Here is a 24,990-nt window from a genome sequence, read left to right on the forward strand (position 1 = left end):
CACAGAAGCACCAGGAAAGAAACTGAGGGTGCTTTTTTTATATTAATCTGAGGGGGAATATATGGCAGATCTGCAGTAGAGCAAAGCTCTTTCTACCATTCATTATAGTTTAATAGGTTCAAAATTACTGAAAATGTGGTTTAGATTACAATAGCAGGGAAAACAAAATTAAAAACCAATCTAGTATAGCAGCTAGTTAAGCTATGAACTAGATTTCTCAATTTACAACTGAATTACAAATTCTCAAATTACAACTGAAGCTATAATGAATCAATCTTTGCTTCCATTAAAAAGAATGAGGCTTACAGTGTAAGATCAATAAACGAAGTGCCCTTTTGGAATATAAAACAGTTTGAAAAGATCTCTGACCTAACTTTTGCTTTTGATGTCAGACCACAATCTTGCCATATATAGAATCATAGGCTATCTCAATGTTGGAGGGACCCACGAGGATAATTGAGTCCCACTCCCTGCTCCTCACAAGGCCACCTGAAACTAAACCATATGACTAAGATGGTCACCCAGACATGCCTTGAACTCTGACAGGCTCAGTGCTGTGACCACTTCCCTGGGGAGCCTGTTCCAGTCACTGGACACCCTCTCAGGGAAGAGCCTTTTCCTAATGTCCATTCTGAACTCCTCCTTATGCAGCTTCATGCCTTTTTCTTCTGTCCTGTCACTGGTCACCAGAGAGAGGAAAAGAGCACCTTCCTCTCGCCTGCCCCTCTTGAAGTAGTTCTAGACTGTGATGAGGTCACCCCTCTGCCTTCTCTTCTCTCAAAATGAACAAATCAGGTGACCTCAGCCACTCCTAAGTCTTGTCCCTGAGACCCTTTCCCTTCTTGATCTCTGTCCTCTGGACACAGTTTAATACTTCTGTGTCCTTCTAGTATTGGGGTTTCCACACTGTTTGAGGTGGGGCTGCACCAGCACAATGCAGGATGGGACAATCATCTCCTGGAATAGGGTAGCTATGCTGTTTGTGATACACCCGAAGCCACAGTTGGCCCTTTTGGCTGCCAGGGCACACTGTTGACTCTCACACAATTTGCCATCACTCCAAGCCACCAGATCACTTTCCAGAGGACTGCTCTCCAGCCTCTCATCCTTCAAGCTGTACATATAATCAGAATTACCACATCCCAGCAGCTCTTGTTAAATTCCTTATGGTTGGAAATTGCCTATTGCCGGAGCCGAAGTTTTGCGGATTCAACTCAGATCAATGTGATCAAATGCTGAGTTCCTTCACTGAAACACACACAGAGCTTATATAGGTTTCTGTACCAGTACACGTCTTACGTTACATTGCTATTGGTTAGATGCTCTATTCACCCGCCTTACAGGCATCTCACTATTGCTAATAATTGGTTTAGGCTACACAGTCATGTTCCTTCTTAAGGCAGTTGTTAACATTCTTGCAGTTTATCTCATGGATTTTCTTGCAAGCTTGTGTTCTCAACAGATGTCTGCTCTCCTGTTACTGCATACTGACATGTCTCTGCTAGCTTCTCAGCCCTGATTATATGGGGGCCAGCAATAAATCTGGATGGGCCACGAAACCCATTCCTTTCAGAATGCATTGCTACAATTCCCCCTTCTTGTTTATGGACCAGCCAGATTTTTGCGAAAAGCATTATCCATCCTGCAAGAGAAACACTGTGACATACATGACAAAAATAACACTAAGGCAAAGATAACTAATAAAAACTTATTTAACTAAATCTGAAAGCCATCCCATAAAAGGAAAATCATACTGTAAAACATGGCAAGCCAAAACCTGCTAGTTGGCTACACACGCTGTTCACACCAAAGTGATTAATTAGTAATTATAATGAGTTCTGATAAGCATATCTTAAAGCTAAACATTGTTAGTTTACCTTTGATGTCTAAAAGTTATCTGCACACCTGCTGTGTTTTGACCATCTTATTATAGTCACTTACTTCCAAATACCTTCTCACAACTCCTTCTTGGTTTAAGGCAGTCAGTCCACCTGCCTTCAAGGACACTATGTTTTGAAAATGTGATTACCAAATACCTCTCAGCACGAGTAACTTTCCTGTTTCTTGGGAATTCAAGGATATTGTCAGGGACTGTGTCTTCTGTGAATAGAGCAAGGCCACTGTCAGGCCTGCTGTCTTCCTTGACAATTTTTTTTTCCTTTTAGTATCTGTGTTACAAAAACTGCTTGTAGAGATCTCTGCAAGGGCCCTTTGCAGAAAGCTCAATAAACATGGCAGTAAATGTAAGACATGTACCATAATTACCAAATCCAATAATCCAAATTTGACCATTGACAATATCCATCCTGAAATTTCCCACTCATGAAAACAACTGTCCAATCCAAAGAATTCCCCCTTGGGTTTTTTTGGTGGTTTGTTTTTTTTTTTTTTTGGTTGGTTTTGGTTTGGTTTATCTTTTGTGTTTGACATTAATTTCTGCTCACACAAATCAACTGAGTGGTCAGACAGATTCATGCAGCACATATAGTGAGCCAGCAACAAAAATCAGTTGTTGCATTTTCATGCAGGCACCAATTGTAGTCTGTGATCTTAGGCTGTGCAGAAATCAGTATTTCCCTAATTTTCATTTACCACAAACACACGCATATTTCAAAGATCGTTAGATGGTTCAAAATGTCGTGCAGCAAAATTCATAGTCCACTGTGGCTGCAGCTGGAACACTTGACTTCAGTTACTGTGATTATGATCCCATCCTGCTTCATGCCAGTTTGATTTCTTCTGGATTCACAGCTTTATCCACTTGGTTCCCGTATCTGTAATGACACAGGCAAATCTCCTTCCCCAAGTTATTACCTGTAACTTTATTTCTTACTAACACCTGACATTGCCTTTCATTTTTTCCCTCTTTTTTCTTTTTTTTTTTCTTTTTGAAACTTTTTTGTTCTTTTTTGTTCCCTTGCAAACCTCCTTTTAAACCTACTGCATGTTTCACCATTGGAGGTACCAAACTGTCCTGTGGCAGACGTAAGTAGTTCAAAACATAAAGAGCTTTGTGAAATTGATCAGCTGGAGAGATGTCCTTCTCTCCCCTTTTCATTTGTGAAGCAAATGCTTGACAGTTTGATCCATATGTTCCACCATGGCCTGGCCTGCAGGCAAATGTGGTGTCCCTGTAACATAGGTAATGTCATAGGTAATGTTCCATAATTGGTAAAGAAAAAGGTTTGTATTGTTTGTGCTCTATATTCCGGGCTGTTGTTCTCAGTTTTGGTTTCATGGGGTATTCAAGTGCTGCTATAGCAGAGCACATGTGGTGTTGGATGCTTTTACTAGATTCCCCCGTTTGTGCAGTAGCTCACACTGCCAGAAAAAAATAGATTTCCCCCCCGCACACACCCCCCCCAACTTCTAGCGTGCTTGTGCCATGAGGATTCATGCCAGGGGCAAAGCCTCTGGTGAATTGCTGACAATCCAGGCACAACTGTACAATCCCTTTAGCCTCAGCAACCAACAAGTGGTATTGTCATTCAAGTACCTTAGCAGATCGGCAAAAATAAAATCATGTGACTTCTGAGCTTGTGCAAAGATGCCGGTGCTACCAGCCTGTCTGCTCTCTGATTTTTTTTTTCTGCTAGACCTTGAGTTAGTCAGTTAGTTCAGTGTGGCTGCGAATATAGGTTAAAAAAATACTGATGTGCAATACCACACAATGATCTAAACCAGTTAATATTTCCAAGAAAATTTAACACGCTGACCTCAGCTCTGATCTCAATCCTTTGAGGTGTTATGTTACTACTGTCAATCTGCCAGTCCAGATATTTTCACACTGACTTCTTTTGAATTTTCTGTGGAGTAATCTGTAATCCCTTGCTTTTCTTTTCTACAGTTTCTTTTTTTTTCTTTTTCTACAGTAATCTGTAATCCCTTGCACTGTTGACTCATGAATTAAATGTTCAATGTTCAAGTTTTTTCCCACAGTCAATATATCAACCATGTAACGATAAAAGATTAGATCAGGATGCGTTTTTCATACTGGAGCAAGTGCCCAGGCTACAGAAGTCTGGCACGTAGTTGGTAAATTTTTTTACGCTGTGTGGGAGTGCACCCAGTGATACCTTTTTCATGGGTTCATTTTTGTTTATAGTAGGGACTGAAAAAGCCAATTTTTCCTAATCATCAGAGCGTAAAGGCATAGTGAAAAAAAACCCAATCTTTAAAAAATTTTGGCATGTTCCACAGACTTGTGCAAGGCTTGATATGACCCTTAGTGCTCCTGTATTAAATCTTGTAGGTGGGCAAGTGATTTTTTGAGTAAGCAGATACTACTCAACCCAAATAGGGATTTCTGTTTTCCAGGTTAAATTTTTAAAGTAAGCTGCCCACTTTCAATGGTTGCTATCAAAAGTTCTTTTGCTTAGTAACCAGCCTTCTTACTAAAATCTTGAACTTATCCACCCATCCTGATAGTATCTTTAAGAAATCTTGTCACTTCACTGTGTAAAGTAAGAATGTTTTAAGATGCAAGCTAAAGAGAGAGCAAGTCACTTGGAGCAGATGAGGAACTGCTGACATAGAAAACAGAAAAAAATCTGCATAGAACAATGCTCCAGAGGGACCTGGGTCAATTTTGCTGGGGCTTAGCAATTAACAAATTTGAACATCATCAGACATCACGAGATAAGAGATTTGTAGCAAACAGCAGTCTGTCCTGAAACTACAAAGCAGTTCACCCACCTTGGGTCTTTTAAGATCTAGGTCCTTCATCTGGCTTAAACATTAGATGCCTTTTTCTTACTGGCCAACAAACAAAATAAAAATTATTTTTGCTGCTACTGACTCATGGACTTCTCATTCAAATACGTATGCATAGTGTCTGAGGGTGTATGTTCCATTATCCTATCAGTGCACTGAATGAATACATTCAGGCTTGATCAGGAACTATGTATTCTTGTACATTCTGCATCTCAAATTGCAGTAATGAAGAAAAAAAAGTCACCAATCCATAACAAACAACAATAAACACATGATGATAGCATTAGTGTTATAAAATTTGTAAAGATATCTTTTCATAAATATTTTTCTTTTAGTCTCTGAAGTTTTTCTCCACGTTCCATTTCTGTCTTCAGAAATTCAAGTTACTGAAGTAATCTAGCCCCCCCCCCCCCCCCCCCCCCCCGCCTTATATTCCATTAAACTTTAAGGAGCTTTATGTCAGCAGAGCAGCCTCCATTCCTTACTGGCCTGTTAACATCTTGGTTCAAATGGGAAAAAAAAAAAAGATATCTTTCCCTCATTTCATGATTAGTTGTCTTCATCTTTTATGTTTTACATCAATTGTGAAGTCTAAGTATACTTTAGTCCCATTACATAGGTCAGCTCTTGGCCTCCGAAGTGACATGCTCAAAGTTTTTGACAGAATTTGATACTATGATAAGAACAGCTTTTTAGCCACAGCTGAAAATACTAATGATAGTGTTGGACATATCAACAGAGGCTGCACATCATTCAGAGCAGATTCCAAGCTGCTAAGACTAAGACACATACAACACTCATAATTTTCTGTCTGCAAAAGTAGTGAAAGCCAGTTAACTACTGAAATTAGACATAATCTGGACAGGGCTGCGGAAATTCACACTATGGACGACTATTTGGCATACTACTAAACAAAAATATCACCAGTTGTATGACTGCTTTTTAGACACATGCTATAAAACATATTCTTGTAATTTGAGGCATGAATCAAAGCAGCCCACTTTTTTTTTTTTTTAATTTGTTGTGTTGGTTCCTCCATCCCCCTGTCCTGAAGATTTACTTAGAAATATAATCTGTTCTATTTTTGGTTTTCCTCCAGGAAAATCTCAAGATTTATTTGCAGAAGATTTAAAAGCTTACAAACGGAGTGTCTGCATTACCAGTGTTACTAACATGTTAAACAGCTTAGCAAGCATAACAGCTCCTTGGGATATATTCTACTCAAAGCCTGGACAGATTCTACAGAAATAAACCAACTAATTCCAGGATGTCAGAAAGACAGTCTTCACTGCTTGGGCTAACATGTGCCACTGCTAGGAAAAAATAACATCTAAAGGAAGATTGCAATTATGTTTGGTTTTAACAATGATGGTCCCATTCAGATAGGGAAGCAACATGCTCAGTCTCCTACTATTTGCTGTGATCTCACCTGCAGCCCATGACATGGCTGTTTTTCACTATGTCTCCAGACTCCCCAGTCAAGCATCTCCAAGAATCAGTACTGAGTTTTTACTTCAATTTTATCTTGAAATATGGGCAGGAAAAAAAAAAAAAAAGAAAAAGAAAGGAGAGGAAGCAAAAGAGACTTGCATTTATTGTAAATATAATACATTTCTCATCTGTGTGTAGCACGCACGCAACTGTAAATGAAAATAACCTTGGGAGGCTGATTTGGCATTCATTTCTTTGGCCCTCATCTTAGTTGTTAAATGGCAAAGTTTGGTTTCAGTACAGCAAAACAGCTGGTACAGGGATTTAAAAAAAGAGTCTAAAGCAGACTCCCTTTGGGCCCTTTACTGTAGAGATAACCTCAAAGACAAATAAGGTATTCCCATTTTGTTCAAACAAAGGAAGGATAATTCCCTCTTTCCCCACAGCCCGTAACATAGAAACTTTCAGGAACAGCCAGCCCCATCAATAGTTTATGCCTTGATATGTATCTGATATGTAGACATATAGAGATGTGGCAATATATATTTACAAAATAACTTTAATGAACTCAAATTTGAACATTTTATCTGTCTTATCAAGATTTCTCTGGAAACTGCAACATATGTTTAAAAGATTTGATCTTCCAGGTCTTATAGTTCATTCTATTAATTTTTATGGGAGTACCTAAAAGTAAGTGTAACTGCTGGATCCCAGCTACATTCATGTGAATATTACCACACACTTCATAGTAACAGCTGTTTTTATTTTAGAACTAAAGCAAGTTTAGTTTTTGAGCTAGATTATTTAATGAGTACAAAAGTAAACAAGGCTTCCCAACAGTTTCTCTGATTCACCAAATGTCTGAACACTGACATTGTGTGAACTACCCCAGCAGCCCCCTAAAGTTGGTGAGCAACATCTGTTCACACAAGTTTGATGACGGACTTCTCAAAAAATAAACAAAACCAAAAAACTCCAAACCTAAAAACAAACAAACAAAAAGACTCTCAACAGTTGTAATCAGTAGCCTTGACACCAAAAAAAGGTTACAATGTGTTTTACAAGACTACATTAATATCCTAAAAAACTTTACAGTTTTGAAGTATCACACTAAATGCTAGGAACACTGTAAACACTTTGTTCACTGAAGTTTACATAAAATATGTTAATCAAGTTTAAAAAAAGTCTCAACACAAAAGGCGATAGTTTGTTTTTTTATTTGTAAAGGATAAAGCATCTTCTCAACTAAAATCAAGTTCTACCAATTTTGAGGAGACCACAGAGACTATGTTTACTTCCAATTTAGTGTCAGAAAAAAAAATCTGTTGACATTCCATATTACTGTAGAAAAAGTGTGTACCACACTTAAGGCATATAAGATTTGTAACAAGCAAAAATTACCCTGTTTTAAAAGTAACCTCCATTCCAAATAGGTTTTCATTTTAGCATTTTCTCTCCCTGTAGGCTTTACATTACATTACAGAATGCTCTATATACAAAAAAGGTACAACAAACTGGTACAGTATTTATTGCAACAAATTAAAAGATGCCCGAAATATATACAAATTACATTAGTCTTCCAAACTGGTATATCTCTTGCTTCTTATTCCTCCCATGAAGCAGTCTCCTCTGGTTTTAAGATTAAGTTCTTTCACTGAAAGGCACGTATTTCTCTACAAAAGAAGAAACAGATGCATTAACCTGAAATGCCCAGTTTCAAGGGGAACTTCGGCCTGTATGTTTAAAGACCAAACATTATGAAAAAACCCATGGAGAAGTAACATTTTATTATTAAACTTAACTGTAAGAACTTGTAGTTACTGTGAAACAAAGTGCCATAAAACTCCATTCATTTAATATCTCCCCCACTCCTCCCCCCCGCCCCAAACAAAAAAAGGTGGTTGGGGTTTTTTTTTTGGTTTTTTTACCATGTTGGATATACTTTTAAAATACTGAGGCTCCTGAGTTCCTGTTCAAACTTTGGTTACTTGTTAGCATAGCCCTTATGGAAAATAGAGTAAGTGTTCTTTGTGCCTTAAAGTGCAGCAAGTAGTGTGTTTGTAAAACGATTTAACGGGGATTGTAAACTATTAGTGTGATGAACCTTTGAAAACCAGATGTGTGATGTTGGAATTCTGTACCTCAGATGACATGTAGGCAAAGTTGCATGGCAAGAAACCCAGGATGAGAATTTCAAACTCTGATATGTAATACTATGCTACTGAATAAAATGGCTAAAACATCCCATACAGGTAAGAAACCCCAACTGCAGATACAAAAGAGGCTTGTTACATGGGTGATGATGACAGTGAGAGTACAATTAAATTGCACCTATGTTACAACAGAGGAAACTGTGGACTTTTTTCAAATAGTTCTGAGAGAAAACAGTAACACTTGAAGTCAGAACCGTATCAGCACACCAGTATACTAACACTGCTACACTAGTTTCAGAAAATAAGCCATTTTCTCTGCTTAGCCTTGGGAAGAGTCAAACAGATTTACTATCTAACCCTAAAGAAGCCAGTGGGGATTTCTAACATGTCCAGAGTGGGCCTTAGAATATCGCCTTAAAAAAAAGCTTGGTTTAGTTAAGAAAATAATAAAAAAAAGGGCAGTGGATACTACTCCAGTCTGCTGAAGGGCCACAAAGAAGGAGAAAAAACAACTGTGTTTACTCCAGACTCTTAACATGGTCAAACATTATATGCCACTTCTTTCTCCGCTTTTTCCTTGGTTCTTTTGACTTGGACCAAAATTTCCAAGTATTGTTTTTCCAGATGAAGCTAAGGCTTTTAAAGTCAAATATTACTTATCTAGTAGAAGTTCTTTAATCAACCAGATGCCACAGTGAGCAACCCTATCAAAATCACTTATCTTACAATAGCTATGCCATCAACTAAATTAAATACTACTAATGTATTCAAACTGTACCATGTCATTGAAAGGATTATTTTTACAACACTCTGGATCAGCAATCTGCTTTCAAATACCTCCAAACTGTCTTCTATAGCTAAACTAAAGAATGATTTGTTGCAGTACTTAAAGAGGGGCTGAGTATTTGGAAATTAGGACAGGGCTTCTAATAGTTACCACACATAAAGGCAAGCACAATTCAAAGCCTGCTATTATAAAGTGTTTGCTTTAATGTAACTTAATTTCTTAATCATACACTGAATTAATTTCAGCCACTGAACACATAGTGGCAGAAACATTAATTTAGGACATAATTTGACAAAATCCATATTGGGACTGGAGGCAGGGCAATCTCTAAGACAAACACTGCATTGAGCAGAGACTCCAAAATAAGTTCTGAAGGGGAATGAATTGGATATGTTCTGCCTGATTGAATAACCATGATAGAAATATACAGCCATTTTTAGAAAGTTCTCAGATTTGTCTCTTTAAACTGATGTCTAAACTATACATCTTAATGTTTTCATTTGTTTTGTCCTTGCACATCCTGTCAGGGGCAAGAATGAAATACCCACAAAATAAATAACTGACGTATGTAAACCAGGTAAAAATGGTAGCTGCTTTACACACTTTGGTTTGGGTAGTTGCAAGACTATGACAGCAAAATATATTTGAAACAATTTAAAATTACTATGCATTTTACATATTTCTACAACAACATACTTCTTCAAATTGAAGTGTTTAGAAGCTTACAGGAAAAATTAAACCAGAAATCTGCCCTCTGAAAATTCCTGATAATTATCTTAGTGAACTTTTACTCTAAGGTTTTCGTTACATCTTTTTTAAGGTACACAAAGAAGTTTAAAGAAACAGACACAATCACGTTTAACTATTTGGGATGGTTTTGCAGCTTCAGACTTCAAAAATACAATCTTGGAATAATGCTTCACATTAAACAGTATTGAATTAAATTATAGTTGTGACTGGCAGAATTAATAATTTTATCTCTTCTCATATTTGACAATAGTCCTCATTGACAATTCTACCAAATTTTTTACTCTGTCTTTGCACATGCAGTATGATACTCAATATGGAAAACTTCTAATCTGAATTGTGTAAGTTTGTTTGAATTGATCATAATGCTTAAGTGTAAGGACAGTAAGAAAATATAACAAAGTTTTCCTGTATCTACATAGTTTCAGAGACTTAAGAATATGAACCTTTCTATGCAGTAATACCAAATCTAAAACTTGGTGCAGGAAAACTAACTGCTCACCACTTCAGGAACAACAAAGCAGAATGAAGCTGCTAGAAGCAGATCTATAGAATAGAACGCACAGGAAAAAATTAAGCCACTTCAAAATAAATTAGTTTAAAATAAAAAAAAAGGTGAAAGCTAGTTGTTGACTTTAACATAAGCTTCAATATTGACATTGTATTTGTAACAAAAATATCCTACCTTCCTTTCCCTTTCTCTGGAATTCATGTGCTGAAGACAAATGGTGTTTACCATCTTGCCCACTGAATACTTGCCCGTATAAAATCCAAGTAATCTTGACATCCCTTCTCCAACTACACGCATATGAAACACAGTAGTGAGCTTTCTCAGTGAAACCGCTTATCATCCATACTCCATTTCTACTGCTAGAAGTACATTTGGTTTCTGTACAAACCTTTGAGAATGATTGGCATCAAACAGTGTTGTGTCATCTTCTTCATCATCTTGGTCTAATGGGGTCAGCTCCATGTTTTCTATGTTTGTATCCAAAACTCCATATCTTCGGGTTTTTCTGTTTCGCCCTCTGAGTCTGAAAGGTATTTTAAAACATTTACACTCTATAAATTGTTCTCTCCTTTCTATGTCAAAGAAAACTACCCCCATAAAATGCACCTATATTGATACTTTCCATAAGTTTTTAAGAATTTAGTATACATACGCTATGAAATTCAGAGGTCACACATTTCTAAATGTCAAGAGTTTGCATTAAATGATTAAGGCCAACCAGATTGTCACCTGTATTTTTGTACAGAATTATCGTAATGAATACAAGAGGTCCACACAGGCACTTGGTAGGTAAAAATACATACAAAAGGATACTTCTAGCTGATTCTACAATGAGAAAATAATTGACTTGCTACTTATTATCAGTGTGTTTTATGCATCTCTATAGAACAGGAGATCAAATCAGAGAGAAACTCAAAAGAACCATAGCAGAGATGTAACACAAGTCATGGGATGACACTGAAACTTATTATTATTGTTTGTGAAGTCTTTTATAGATATAAAATTAAAGAGTGTTTATAATTACACTTCGGAGTAAGACAGAACTTGCACAGTCAATGTCTCTCATGCTTCAAAGAACATGGAAGGAAGAAACAGTGATTCACATTTAAGGATTAAGGTACAGTGCTGATCACAAATGAACAATTGTTTCCATCTGCTTTTCTCACTTTCCATGACTTCTCTGTGTGGGCCCGGGTCACAGATAAGCCCCATACACAACGAACTGGTTTATTTTGCTTTGCAGAACTACTCTTGTACACATTGAATATGCCTTGCTCAGGTCTTTAAGGATCAGGAACTCAGAACACTAGCCACCCATTAAACACCATGCAGAGGCATCTGTTCACAAAATGCTGCGTCGTGGTTTTACCCCGGCTGAGAGCTGAGATCTACGCAGCTGCCTGCTCTTTAAAGGAAAAGAGGAGGGGGAGAAGAGGAAAGGGGAGAATGGGGGTGGGGGGGGGAGAAGGGGGGGGAGAAGGGGGGGGGGAGGCAAGGGAGGGGAAAAGGAAGGGGCAAATAACAACCCCAAAATCAAGAAACCAAAAGGCCCGTGGGTTGGGATAAGGATAGTTTACTAAAATAGCAGAAAGATAAAATATAACAATGCTAACAGGACTTTAGAACAAAAAATATATGAAGCTGTTGATACACAATGCAGTTTCTCACCAAACCCACAACTCAGGCCGTGCCACCCAGAGCCATCCCGGAACCTGACCGTCCCCTGAAAACCGTGCGTCCTGGAGCCGCCCGCTCCTCCTCCCATCAGCCCCCCTTTATACTGAGCATGACGTAATTGGCATGGAATACTCTCTTTGGCCAGTTTGGGTCACCTGTCCTGGCTCTGTCCCCTCCTTTCTCATTAATAGGGAAATATGAAGAACTGGGAAAGTCCTTGACTGCTTGACCACAACTAAAAACGTCAGGGTGTTACCAGCACTGCTTTCATTTTAACTCTCAAACACAGCATTCCATCTGCTGCTACAAAAGAAGTTAACTTCATCCTGACCAAAACCAAGACATGCTGACAAGAGTCACTTCCAGCTACTGCATACTAGCAAACAGCAGTTACAGAAAGCTATCTGACTTAAAAAAAAAACAAAAACAAACAAAAAACCCCAAGTTGCTTTCTAAGCATTCATAGTGTTAAACTCAAAGGTGACAGTAGCTCTTCCTTTCAGAAGCTCCAGACCTTACAACCAAAGCTAGACACTGAGGGGAGGTGTTTGTAATATTCAAGGAATTTCAATACCAGATATTTCAGAGTTAATGATAAAAACAAATTATTTATGCATATTAAGCTACTATAGTATGTACTGTCACCTATGTATAATATATCATACTACATAATATATCATACTATACATAATCACCTTTCTGCCCCACACTGAGGCACCATTTTAACCACCCTGTAAGAATATCAAATACAATAGTGAGACTCTCAGCTTCAGATTGTGTCCTGAAGTTTGGCGGGCCTAAAGATTTTACTTTTTTTAAACACACAGCTTGGAAAAGCATTCATCTTTTTAGACAAGGGCAATTTTGAAACAAGACACAGCAGCATCCAACTTTGGTTTAGACTGTACTCCAGTGAATTAGACCCCCTTTTAGAACTGAGAAGCAAATGTAACCTTATTAAGGTGGGAAGTGTATAAAATACATACTTTTCTTCACAGTGCTCCAACTTCTGGTATTATAAGAGCCAAAAAATAATCAAGCATGATCATTTTCTACACCCTCAACTATGATATGAAACAGCAGCAACTGTTGTGCCAGGCTTCTACATGCTTTATCTCAACTTAGAAGCATTTTATCATTTAAAACTAAGGCTAGCAAGAAATTTCACTTTTCAGTTCAAGTTCCCTCCATTTTCTTCCTTAATTCATCTGGCTGTTAGTCCTCAAAACAAAAAGAACTGGTACGCTTCAAAGCACCAAGTAGAAGAAAATTCTGAAACTTGAAGATGAAAGTGTGATGAAAAGTGTTTGTTTCACACATATTGTGTCTTTTAGGTTTTTTTACTAAAGTAGAAGCTAGGGAAATGGCACTAGGGCAGGCACTCCTAGATATTCTGACAGACTAGAAACTATTTCAAACAGGAAAGGCAGTTCATGCTTTATAGTTAATATTTCTGTCAATCTCACTAAAATATTTTTTTTAAAGTGAGTTGCCACTAAGAGTTAAGAATAATGTACGACAGTCACAGCAAATTACCAGATTGCAAAAAGTCTTTCTACACAGTTGGTACAAATTTCTACATTCGAACAAATACTGTTGAAAAGGGGAGAAAATAATTATTTGTGACATGAAAACTTTCCCTATATACAGTTAGTCAAAAGACTGAAGCAATAAGGATACCGGAGATGCTTATGCAACATTCATGTATGGTCATAACTATGACACTAGAGCAGTGTCCTAAGTTCTAGCAAAAAATAATTTAAAAACTTTTACCCTTTGACTGTCAGAATGAAAACCTAGGAGAAAAGCACAATTTCATTAAAGTCAGTAGTAGCATTTATGCCTCTTGTGAACTTAACAGGGATAACTTTTATCTATGCAATTATCTTATTAGATGCCAGGGTATCCACATTAAAGTTAGGAAGATTTATATAAAATTACACAAGTTGTTCTCTTTCTACTTGCCTAGTCCAAATCTTCCCTCAAATACAGCTAACAGCAGTAGAGGAATCCACAAGCAAATGTGAATAGATATTGTCCCATAACATCAGAGATAGACTATTAAACCAAGAGATCAAAATAAGAGCAAAATAAAAATTTACACAACCATTTTTAGGATTTTTTTAAATTGCAGACAGTATGTGTGGAAGAGTGGCTACGTGAGAAGCAAGGCCATGGCTCTATGGAGCAATTGTTCAAGCAGTCTCCTGTGCAACTTAGTATCAGTCTTCTATGAAACTTAGCAAGAGTAGGCCTTGTACCATCCTGACACAAATGATAGAGAGGAAGGTTGGTATGTTCTCGATAGTGATGTTATACAGTAACAAGATGGGTGGTGTTACACAGTTACAAGAATTAGAAACAAGATGTATGTTTCAAGGATCTGCTGTTCCTGAGAATGAGAAAGAAACACCGTTCCCAGACCGCAAGATGAGTGATGTAACCTTTAACCAAGAACCAATCAAGTTGTTACAATTATAATATGCATTAGTAACAATTAATATGTATTAATGATAGTATAAAAGAAAGCTGTTAGCCATAATAAATTGAAGCCTGATGATTACTCATATTGAGCGTATCCTTGACTTCCTTCCGTCGCAATAAACAGGTGGCAAGTATGTTAAGAAAATGACAATTGAAGGAAAAAGAGATCAAAATAAATAACATCCTGTGACTGAAGAAACATAAAACTGCAGTGGACATGGGAGGGTGGGAATAGTTTAGAAAACCCACAGAATAAGGTAAAAAATAGTCACTGTGTAATATGTGACCTCATTTGAAGAGGATATAATTACAAAACTTACTACTGACATAAATTTTAACATCTCAGTCATCTCAGGCAGTTAAGTATTATCCTAGAACCCAGAACTTTCTTGTACAAAAATGTATTCTCCATTACCTTTCTGTAACTTTTTTGAATGCTCATTTGGCGCATCAAATACAAACCTGTTCTGACCAAGTCTGTAGCAAAAAGAGGCAGAAGAATCACTAAAAAGCAAAAGTCTTTACCAGTCATTAATTTAGTTTTATGTATCATCACATTAGTAATGTGTTGTTGTGGGTTTGCGTGGCATGGTTTTGGTGATGGGGCTGCAGGGATGCCTTCTGCAGGAAGCAGCTAGAAGCTTCCTCCAGGTCTGACAGAGCCAATACCAGTGGGCTCAAGAACAAACCTGTTGCTGACCAAGGCTAAATCCATCGGCAATGGTCACAGCACCTCTGGGATTTACATTTATGAGGAAAACTGCAAGCAGATGCTTTTTGTCACCAGAGAAGGGAGTGAGGAGATGTAAGAAGCTCTGCAGGAACCAAGGTCAGTGAAGAAGAGGGGGGAGGAGGCATTTCAGGTGCCAGAGGGAGCAGCCTGTGGAGAAGACCATGATGAACCAGGCTGCCTCTCCGCTGCCAGAAATCTATCTTGAAAAGCTGTGGCATTTTCAGTGTCAAATACTACTTCTCTTAGAAAAGGCAAATTTGTTTCAAGCAACAAGACAGTTTAAACACAATTCTTACCTGAATCTAAGTATCACACAGGGGTCACAGCAATGCGTGTCCTTAATTCCATCCAGAAAATTAATATAGCATAATACTTGTGTAAAATATTTTTTCCAAGGACCTTTCCATGTATATCCTGTGTAGAACACAGTGCTGTTAAGATTCACAGGATAATGGCTGATTATAAGCTGATATAACTTAAACAGCATCCAAATAACATTCACCTTCTTTTAGGAAAACTCTGAACAAAGCCTGAAACAACCTACACTGTGCCAGAGAGAGAAAAAGACCCACTGCATGTGCTAAAGAAAAACCTAGCCAAACAAAAATACCTTTTTCTTCTAGAATCAAATAGCTTTTCAATGTTAATAATGACACAGATAAGCTGGTTCCATTCATCAAATCTTTCCAAAAAGTTCCAAGACTTCCTCATTCTACTGCTGTACTTGCTACTCCATGCAAATACAAGAAACTTTAATTAAATTTGAAAGACTGGGATATATCCACACTGTAGTTGTATAAATTAAGCCCCACTCTTGGGGCATAATCAGCAATATCTTTGCTTAAAAAAAGACTGACAAATACAGCAGCACTAGTCTAAGAGAATTACTTAAATCAATTAAATACTGACAAGGACTCACAATAAATATCACAGATTCACAGAATGATACAGTTTGGAAGGGACCTCTGGAAATCATCTAGCCAAACCCCCTGATAAAGAAGTCTCACCTAAAGCAAGCTGCACAGGAACACATCCAGGTGGGTTTTGAATGTCCCCACAACCTCTCAGGGCAGCCTGTCCCAGTGGTCTGCCACCTTCACAGTAAATAAGGGGTTTTTTTCTTATGTTCAGATTGAACTTCGTGTGTTCCAGTTTCTGTCCATTGCCCCTTGTCATGTCTCCAAGTACTGCTGAGAAGGAGTTAGTCCCATCCTCTTGACATCCGCTCTTCAGGTATTTAGAAGCCTTGATGAGAAACCCCTCTCAGTCTTTTCTCCAGACTAAACAGCTCCAGCTCTCTCAGCCTTTCCTCATAGGAGAGATGCTCCAGTCTTTGTAGGACTCCACTGGACTCTCTCCAGTAGTTTTCCAGGGAGCCCAGCACTGGACACAACACTCCAGATGTGGCCTCACCAAGAGGGAGAGGAGAACATTCCTCAACCTGCTGGGCACACTCTTTATAATGTGCTACAGGATACCATTGACCTTTTTGGCCACAATGGCATGTTGCTGGCTGGTGGAGAGCTTGCTATTCACTGGGACCCCCAGGTCCCTCTCTGCAGTGCTCAGTCCCAGCAGTTCAATCCTTAACCTGTACCAGTGCTTGAGTACATTTGCCCTTGTTGAATCTCATTCGCTTCCACTCTGCCAAACTCTCTAGCCAGTCCAGATCTCACTGAATGGCAGTGCAGCCTTCTAGTGTTGGCCACTCCTCACTGTTTTCTATCATGAGCAAATTTGCTGAGGGTCTGGAAAAAAACCTCTCACCTTCTGTCCAGGTCATGAAGAATATGTTGACTAAGACCAGACCAAGCACTGACCCCTGTGGCACACTGTTAACTACGATATAGCTACATATATAGAATTCCTATCAAGATTATACACATCATATACAGCATACTTACTGCAAACTGCAAGCTTAACATAAACAATGTCCCTAAATGCTAAAAAGAAATGTTATGACATTTTCCTGTTGTCATTTACACCTATATAAGAGGACTTAAAGGTGTATTACACAATCACAAATGGTGTTTCACAGGATGAGTGTTTGCGCCAGTTCTAATATCTTTTTCAGTGATCTGCATTGAGGGCACCCTCAGTCAATTTGCAGACAACACCAAGTTGGTCAGAAGGGTTGATCTGCTTGACAATACGAAAGCTCTACAGAGGTATCTGGACAGGCTGGACCAATAGGCTGAGGCCACATGTGTATGGTTGAACAAGGTCAAGTGCCAACTGGGGTCCTGCACTTGGGTCACAATAACCCCAGACTTGCGGAAGAGTGGCTGGAAAGCTGTCGTGTGGAAAAGGATCTGGCAGTACTGATTGTCAGCCAGCAGGGTGCCCAGGTGGCCAACAAGGTCAACAGCATCCTGGCTGGTATGAGGAATAGTGTGGCCAGCAGGACTAGGGAAGTGATGGTCTCCTTGTATTCGGCATTAATAAGGCCCCATCTCAAATACTGCATTCAGTTTTGGGCTCCAAAGAAAGGCACTGAGGTTCTGGAGTGTGTCCAAAGAAGGGCAGCAAAGCTGGTGATGGGTCTAGACATCAGGTCTTATGACAAACAGCTGAGGGAACTGGGATTGTTTAGCCTGGAGAAGAGGAGACTGAGGTGAGACCTTACTGCCCTCTACAACTAGCTAAAAGGAGCAAGGTCGGTTTTGGTCTGTTTTCCCAAATAAGAAGTGGTAAAACAAGATGAAAGGGCCTCAAGTTGCACCAGGGAAGGCTTAGATTGGATATTAGGAAAAGCTTCTTCACCAAAAGGATTATTAATTATTGGAATAGGCTGCACAGTGAAGTCAACATTTCTGGAGACACAAAGACATGGTACTTAAGGACATGGTTTAGTGGTTGGGTTTGATGGTACTAGACTAACAACAAAGTATTAGATTAAAACAATCCTAAGATTTCTGGGATCTCTTTGTCTATCCTAATTTGTTCAGGTGTAAGGTACTACCCTTGCTGCAAGCCACAATTTAAACAATATCCATTCAATAAAGTAGTAATTACTAATCACCCTGTCTTTTTAGGCAAACTCTGCAATAAATAGACCTCTTCAACTCATCACCCTTCAGCTTCACAACATTTTAGAGGATTCTGATAAAGTACATGCAAGTAAATTGCAGCTCTCCAATTAAGTCAACCTACAGACTAGTCTTACTTCCTAGTAAGTAAGTATATGCCTTCTCAAAAGCGAAGATGATTTTCTTGATCAATAGTTAGGGTACTTTCCAATAGGTAAGTATTGCGGGAAACACAGCAAAGGAAAAATATCACAGAAGAGTTCAGTAGCAGCCTGTGCTACTGAAAACAGAACTAAGTTCCATCCCAAAGTTTTCTCATATTTCACAGATGTGTGTGCTACACAACATAGTATATAGTTAATTCACATTTTTCATTAATACATCCATGAGCTATAAATTTCACACCAATGAAAGTTATTTGGTAATCATCCTTCATTATAAATAACTACCTAGAAAAGTACTGAAACATAGTTTGGATATCTTACTTAGCATGCCAAGTGATGTAGTACACTTCTCCCTACAAGGAACATTTTACCTCATCTGCTACCTCATCACCACCTCTGAAAGACTGAAAATCTAAGGGCACATGGAATAAGACATAAGTCTGCAATGGGCTTTAAGTTGAAAAGCCAAATCTCTCCAGACCGAGTAATCATCAATAAAAAACAAACAGATGTACAAATGTGACCTTAGACTCCTATGTATCAGGAAGAGCAATCATACACATGAAGTATTTTATGTAAGTATCAAAGCTAAGAGGAAAAAAAAGGCAATAAAATTACACTGATATATTGAAAAATCTATTACTGTGTCTCAGAATAAGGAATAAGTTTCTGGGTGTGCTGTATTATCTTGGTGCTACATACTTTATTCCTTGCAAAGATATTCTGTTACAAAAGAAGTTTTATATATTCCAGGGTAAAACTCCCTAAAAGCAAAAAACATCTACTAAACTTGTCAGGGTTAGCTACTGCACCAAAACAACCCTGTACAAACAAGCTGTCCAGTCCAAGGGACTCTAGAAAAATCTAAGACTTCACTACAATAAAAACATTTTTCACAAAAATGATTGGAGAGAAAAAACAAAACAGAAAAAAACCCCAAACATAGTAACAGCATCAACAGAAAAAACCCTCCAACTTTATTACTGTGACAGTGGTAGAACACAAGAACATGACACTCAGAGAGGCTGAATCTGCATAATTAGAGATATCCAAAAATTAACTGGACAAGAGCTGAGAAACCTGCTGTAGGTGACCCTGTTATGAACAGGAAATTGGACTAAACAGTCTCCAGAGCTGCCTGTCAGGCTCTGTCTGTGATCGTCCATTTCAGTTGTCACAACAATCAGTCATGCCTCACAAACTAAGCTTCTCAGTGTGTCAGGAGAAGGAGAGGTGCAGGCAAACCGAACCTTTGTAATCAGTGGCTTCAAACAAAAAGTCCCCATAGAGAGCTAGAGAAAATTAAGATTTGGGGTTTTTTCCTGACAGAGGAATTTTATAGTCCGCAGTATCACTTCAGTAATCAATGGGAGATTGGTATAGTTTAAATCACTTACATAACAAATGGTTTACATATCCAACCAAAATTAATCTCCTATGTGGAAAAAAGTTAAGAGTTGGCAACATTAGCAAAGTTGTATCAGCTTGCAAAAGATTTTCTTGAAAATGTATTTTCAGGGCACCATCTTCAAAGAAAGTCAACTGGCTCTGAAAACAGAAAAGCCATACCTTTATCAGAATATATAAAATTGATAAAGGAAGAGATTGCTACCTTCCTAGATCAGGCAAAGATTTGGCTACAGATATCAACAGAAAGTAGCTAAATTTTGTGGTAAAGTCTTTACCAGAACTTGAAAAACATTATTTTTATAATTTTCAAATTATAGAACTTTCCTCTGAATAAATTAAGTTTGTGGTGGTTTAGCCCTGGCTGGAGGCCAGACACCCACCAAAGTCAGTCTATCACTCCCCTTTGTAGTTGGACCAGGGAGGAAATACATACTGAGAGGTTTATGAGTCAATGTAAAGACAGGGAGAGATCATCCTGTCACCACCGGCATGGGCAAAACAGACTCAACACAGAGTGAAGGAAAGAAACTATCTAATTTATTACATTACACTACACACACAGTGAAACCAGTTGGATAATGAGAAGCACAACCAGATCTTAAAACAACGTGACCAGATCTTAAAACACCTTCCCCTACCACTCTCTTAGCAGACTTTAGTCAGGATTTTGCTCCCTTCTTCCCTCCTGCTGTGGCACAGGGGGGCAGGGACTGCGGAAATGGGGTCCTTGGTAGCACCTTCTCCCCACCCCTCCATTCTCAGCTGACTTCCCTTTAGTCAAGATTTTGCTCCCTTCTTTCCCCACATCGTGGCACAGGGGTGGCAGGGACTGGGAAAATGGGGGCTTCGGTCAGTTCCTTGCAAGTTGGTTTCCTTTTTGTCCAGGGCGTGGGGCCATTCATTCCACACCCTCCCCCTGCTGCACCGAGACAATCTCCACGAACCTGCGGGAGACAATCCTCCACGAACTTCTCCAATGTGAGTCCTTTCCCACAGGGCTTTATCTCTTTATCAGCTGCCCTGCTGAGGATCACTGCTATGGCAGGCAGTAATAAATCACAATGTTTCTCAGTCCCAGTCCTCCACAGGGTCACCAGCCTCCCCCCAGCAAACCTGTTCTGGTGCAAATCTCTCTCGCTCATCTGTGTGTCTCTGTTTCTCTCCATGGGCTGCAAGTGCTGGCAGGGGCTTGCTCCAACGTGGGTCACAGTGTCTTCTCTATGTCTCCACCTGCTCCATCCAGCGTGGAGCCTCTCCACAGGCTACAGGTGGGGTCTCAGCTTTTTCCATGGGCTGCAGGGGCACACCCGCTCCACCATGGCTTTCTCTGCAGGCTGCAGGGGCATCTTTCTCTCCAGCACGTGGGGCACCTCCTCCCCTGCCTTCCCCAGCCTTGGTGACTGCACAGCTCGTTCCATCTTCTCACTCCCTTCTCTGGTGGCAAAATGCAGCTGCTAGCATTTTTTTTTTTCTCCTGTATGTGATTCACAGAGGCGCTGTGACCATTGCCGATTGGCTTGACCCTGGTCAGCAACATCTTTGGCCTTGAATTAACCAATGTTTACAGTCTGGGGCCTGCAGAGAATTCCAGCAGCTCCTTACAGCAGCCATTTTCTGCAGTCCCCGTTCTCTCCCAGCACCCAGGTACACAAAACTGCAACAAAGGTGAAGAGTGTGTATAAGCTAGAGTAGAACAGAACATAATAGAATAGAATGCCAGTTGGAAGGGATGTACAATGATCATCTAGTCCAACTGCCTTGACCACCTCAGTGCTGACCAACAGATAAAGCATATTATTAAGAGCATTGTCCAAATGCCTCTTAAACACCCATGGGCTTGGGGAATCAACCGCATTCTCTAGGAAGCCTGTTTCAGTGTTTGACAACCCTCTTGGTAAAGAAATAGTTCCTAATGTCATGCCTGAAGCTCTCTTGATGCATCTTGGAACCATTCCCAGAGCCTTGTCAACAGATTCCAGGAAGAACAGATCAGCATCTCCCTCTCCACTTCCCCTCCTTAGGAAGTCATAGAGAGCAGTGAGATCGCCCCTCAACTTAGCCTCCTTTTCTCCACACTAGACAAACTCAGATTCCCCAGCCACTCCTCAAAAGATGTGCTTTCCAGCTCTTCCATCTGCCTTTTTGACCTGTTTTGAGTGGCTGGTTATATTGTATCTGATGCTTCCCCTCCCCCATCCCGCCCCAGAAGTGGTTTGCCCTCATGGCCACCAGGACACACTGCTGGCTCATATTAAGCTTAGCATCAACCAGGGCCCCCAGAACCTCTTCTGCAAGGAGGCCTTCCAGCCACTCCTCTCCCCATTCATACTTGTACCTGGTGTTACTCTGTCCTAAAGTGCAAAATCCAGCACTTGTTCTCATGAAATTTAATGCCGTTGATGATTGCCTGATGCTCCCAACCTATCTAGAACCCTCTGCAAAGGCTTCTTTTCCCTCAAAAGTCAACAGCACCTCCCAGTTTGGGATCATCAGCAAACTTTTTAATGGTGCATTCAACTCCTGCATCCATGCCGTGGGTAAATGTACTGAACAGCACTGGCCCTAGAGTTGAAGCATGATGAACACCACCAGTTATCAGGTGTACCCAGCCATATGTAGGCCCATTCTCTACAATACTTTGAGCTCTGCCCTTCAACTAGTTCTTCACTCATTTCATCATGCTTATCCTACAGTTGGACAGCTTATCCAGAACGACGCTCTGAGGGACAGTATCAAAAGCCTTACTAAACTCCAGAGTAACTATATCCATTGCCTTCCCTTCACTCACTAGGTGTGTGACCTAGCTGAAAGTTTGGAAAAAGCCCTGAAGCTTTTCTGTCTGATAAAAATACATGATGTTTCTCCCTGAGAAAAATCTTTCAAAAGGAAACTGGGAAGTTTGTACCTAAATGTTACATTTCTTACCCAATTGCTGACAAAAATACTTCAGCCACAAGTTCAAATTCAAAAGCAGATGCTTTCTCCATTCCAAATTTCAGAAGCAAGATGCAACGGAAAGATGCAGCAGAATTACAGAATGAGGATTAAACTTCCTGTTTACAGTAGTACCTAGAAGGCAGCACTCCAGTTTCAAATAAAGAATAGAAACTTTCATAGTGCCAGAAACAGAGTATCAAATAACTACCAAACACCTAGAAAACAATGGCAGTGGATGAGAATTTTCTTCCCCAGCTCCTGCAATGAAAGGGTTTTATTCATTTATTTGGCCTTCCATAGCAATACTCAGAATATCAAATCCAACAGGTTTCTGTTAGGAGGAACTAGAACACTGAGAAGTGCTCTTGATCATTTTCACTTGCTTAAATTTTTATGTCATTTCCTTTAATATGTGCTATCATCACAATATATATTCTAATGAAAGTAAGATTGAAGAGTGCTCAAGAGTGACCTGCAAGAGCTATGGAGCAATCAGTATATCCCAGTCTACTTGGACCACAAGTCATAGTATATGCCGCATACAGACTACCATCTCTCAAATACCTTTCTGGAATAAAAGCTGGTGGACACAATAACCACCAGGACATCTAACTACAATGAACAGTACATAGAGAACTCACTGCATAATGAATGTGCTTTATGTGTAATCACACATTTGGGCCTTGTCCAGAAGTCAGTATTTTCCATGTGAAACATAAAGGCTGCCAGTACAAGGTTTTTAAGGGCCCTTTTCCTAAGAAAGTGCAAAATAGCAAAGTCTATGGAAAAAGAAAGCACGAAAGAAAAGATGCTTACTGATAAAGAGGAGATGGACAAATTTTGTATCTCAGCAAGGTATAATTTTGCAAACAGGAAGGAGAAAAATAACTCATGTAACACACGAAATTACAAAATTGAGTTCAGATGGACTGACAGCTATCAGCAGTTTTAGATCCACCTCAAAACAGAAGAGAGCCAGGAAAGGCCTGATGAGTGGCATCAAAGCTAGAAGCGTAGCCCGACTGAGCATCCCGCCACCCATAAAAGGCAGGGAGAGCGACACCAGGAGTTATCAGACGCCGCAGCCGTCAGCTTTCTCTGCCCGCAGCAGAGACAAGCCTGAGCCGCCGGCCCCCAGCCCTGACCCCGACAGCCAACAAAACCAGCCGGCACGGCAAGGCGCTGGCAGGAGGGGCTGGCCCCTCGGCGGCACGCTGCCTCACCGCAGTGGCTTGTAAAGAGCAGCAGCGTTTCTTCCTCCCATCTCCTCCCCTCGCCCACCCTCCCTCCTGCTCCCTGCTACGGCGCTCCAGGCGGCGCAGCCCCCGCCCTCACCGCACTGTCCGGATCACGAAGTAGACGATGAGGGCAGCGCTGGCCAGCACTAGCACAGACAGGGCGCGCTGGGTCATGGGCTGGCCCTGCTCGGGAGGTGCCGATACCTCGGCCAGGCGGCTGCTGCTGCTTCGCGTGGCGCCCCCGTCCGCTACCTCCGTGGGGCGTGGGGAGGCAGTGGCGGCAATCCCGACGGGAAGAGCTGCTGCCGCCGCCACAACATCCCCCCAGGAGACAGCCATGAGCAGCCCCGCCAGAAGCCAGGTCGGCGGCAGCTGCATGTCGCTCTCTCCTTCCCGGTGCGAACCCAGGGCCGCCCGGCGGCCTGACCACAGCCGGACTCCGCCGCCTTCTAGCTGCCGGAACCGGAAACACTCATTGATCGGCGCCTGCCGCTGCCATGGAAGCGCAGGCGGGCAGCCCGCTACGCTCTCGGTGGCGGTCACGTGGCGCGGTGAAAGCAGCAGCTGGGAACGGAGAAGCGGCGGCGGGGTCCTCACGCCGCACAGGTCATCGTCGCCTTGGCACCGCTTCGGCGGCTGGCTTTCCTCCCGCCGCCCCGCTGAGTCCCCGCCGAGCTGCTCTGCGCGCGGCCTGCCCAGCAGCTGTCTGTCCCTGCGGGTGCTGGCGGGACCGGGACCGGGACCGGGTGGGTGGGGGGAGCGCAGAGGCGCGGTGGCGGGTGGCGGCACCCACAGCTGCCTGCTCCTCCATCAGCCCGCCGATGGACACTGATGGACCTGGGAGACAAGACCCTGACTTGTGTTGGCGTTTTGTACAGTGTGAATGTGCTGTGATGTTCATTACACTGATGTCATGTGTGTTTACTTAAAATATTGTTCATTAGGATGATGTTTTAATCATTGGAGTCCGTTATTC

The 24,990-nt window shown here is 40.7% G+C and overlaps 1 protein-coding gene across 1 annotated transcript; it reads right to left on the reverse strand.

Annotated features, from left to right (window-relative positions):
• Window positions 1-7,360: 7,360 nt before the first annotated feature.
• Window positions 7,361-24,392, reverse strand: FAM174A (family with sequence similarity 174 member A; the record flags this gene model as incomplete). Its single annotated transcript, XM_084278489.1, has 3 exons — window positions 7,361-7,817; window positions 10,731-10,865; window positions 24,112-24,392. 3 exons carry the CDS (start codon window positions 24,390-24,392, stop codon window positions 7,796-7,798), a joined length of 438 nt encoding a protein of 145 aa, XP_084134615.1. The 3' UTR covers window positions 7,361-7,795.
• Window positions 24,393-24,990: the final 598 nt, after the last annotated feature.

Source organism: Gallinula chloropus, assembly GCF_964237585.1.
Source record: "Gallinula chloropus genome assembly, chromosome: Z".
Lineage (NCBI taxonomy): Eukaryota > Metazoa > Chordata > Aves > Gruiformes > Rallidae > Gallinula > Gallinula chloropus.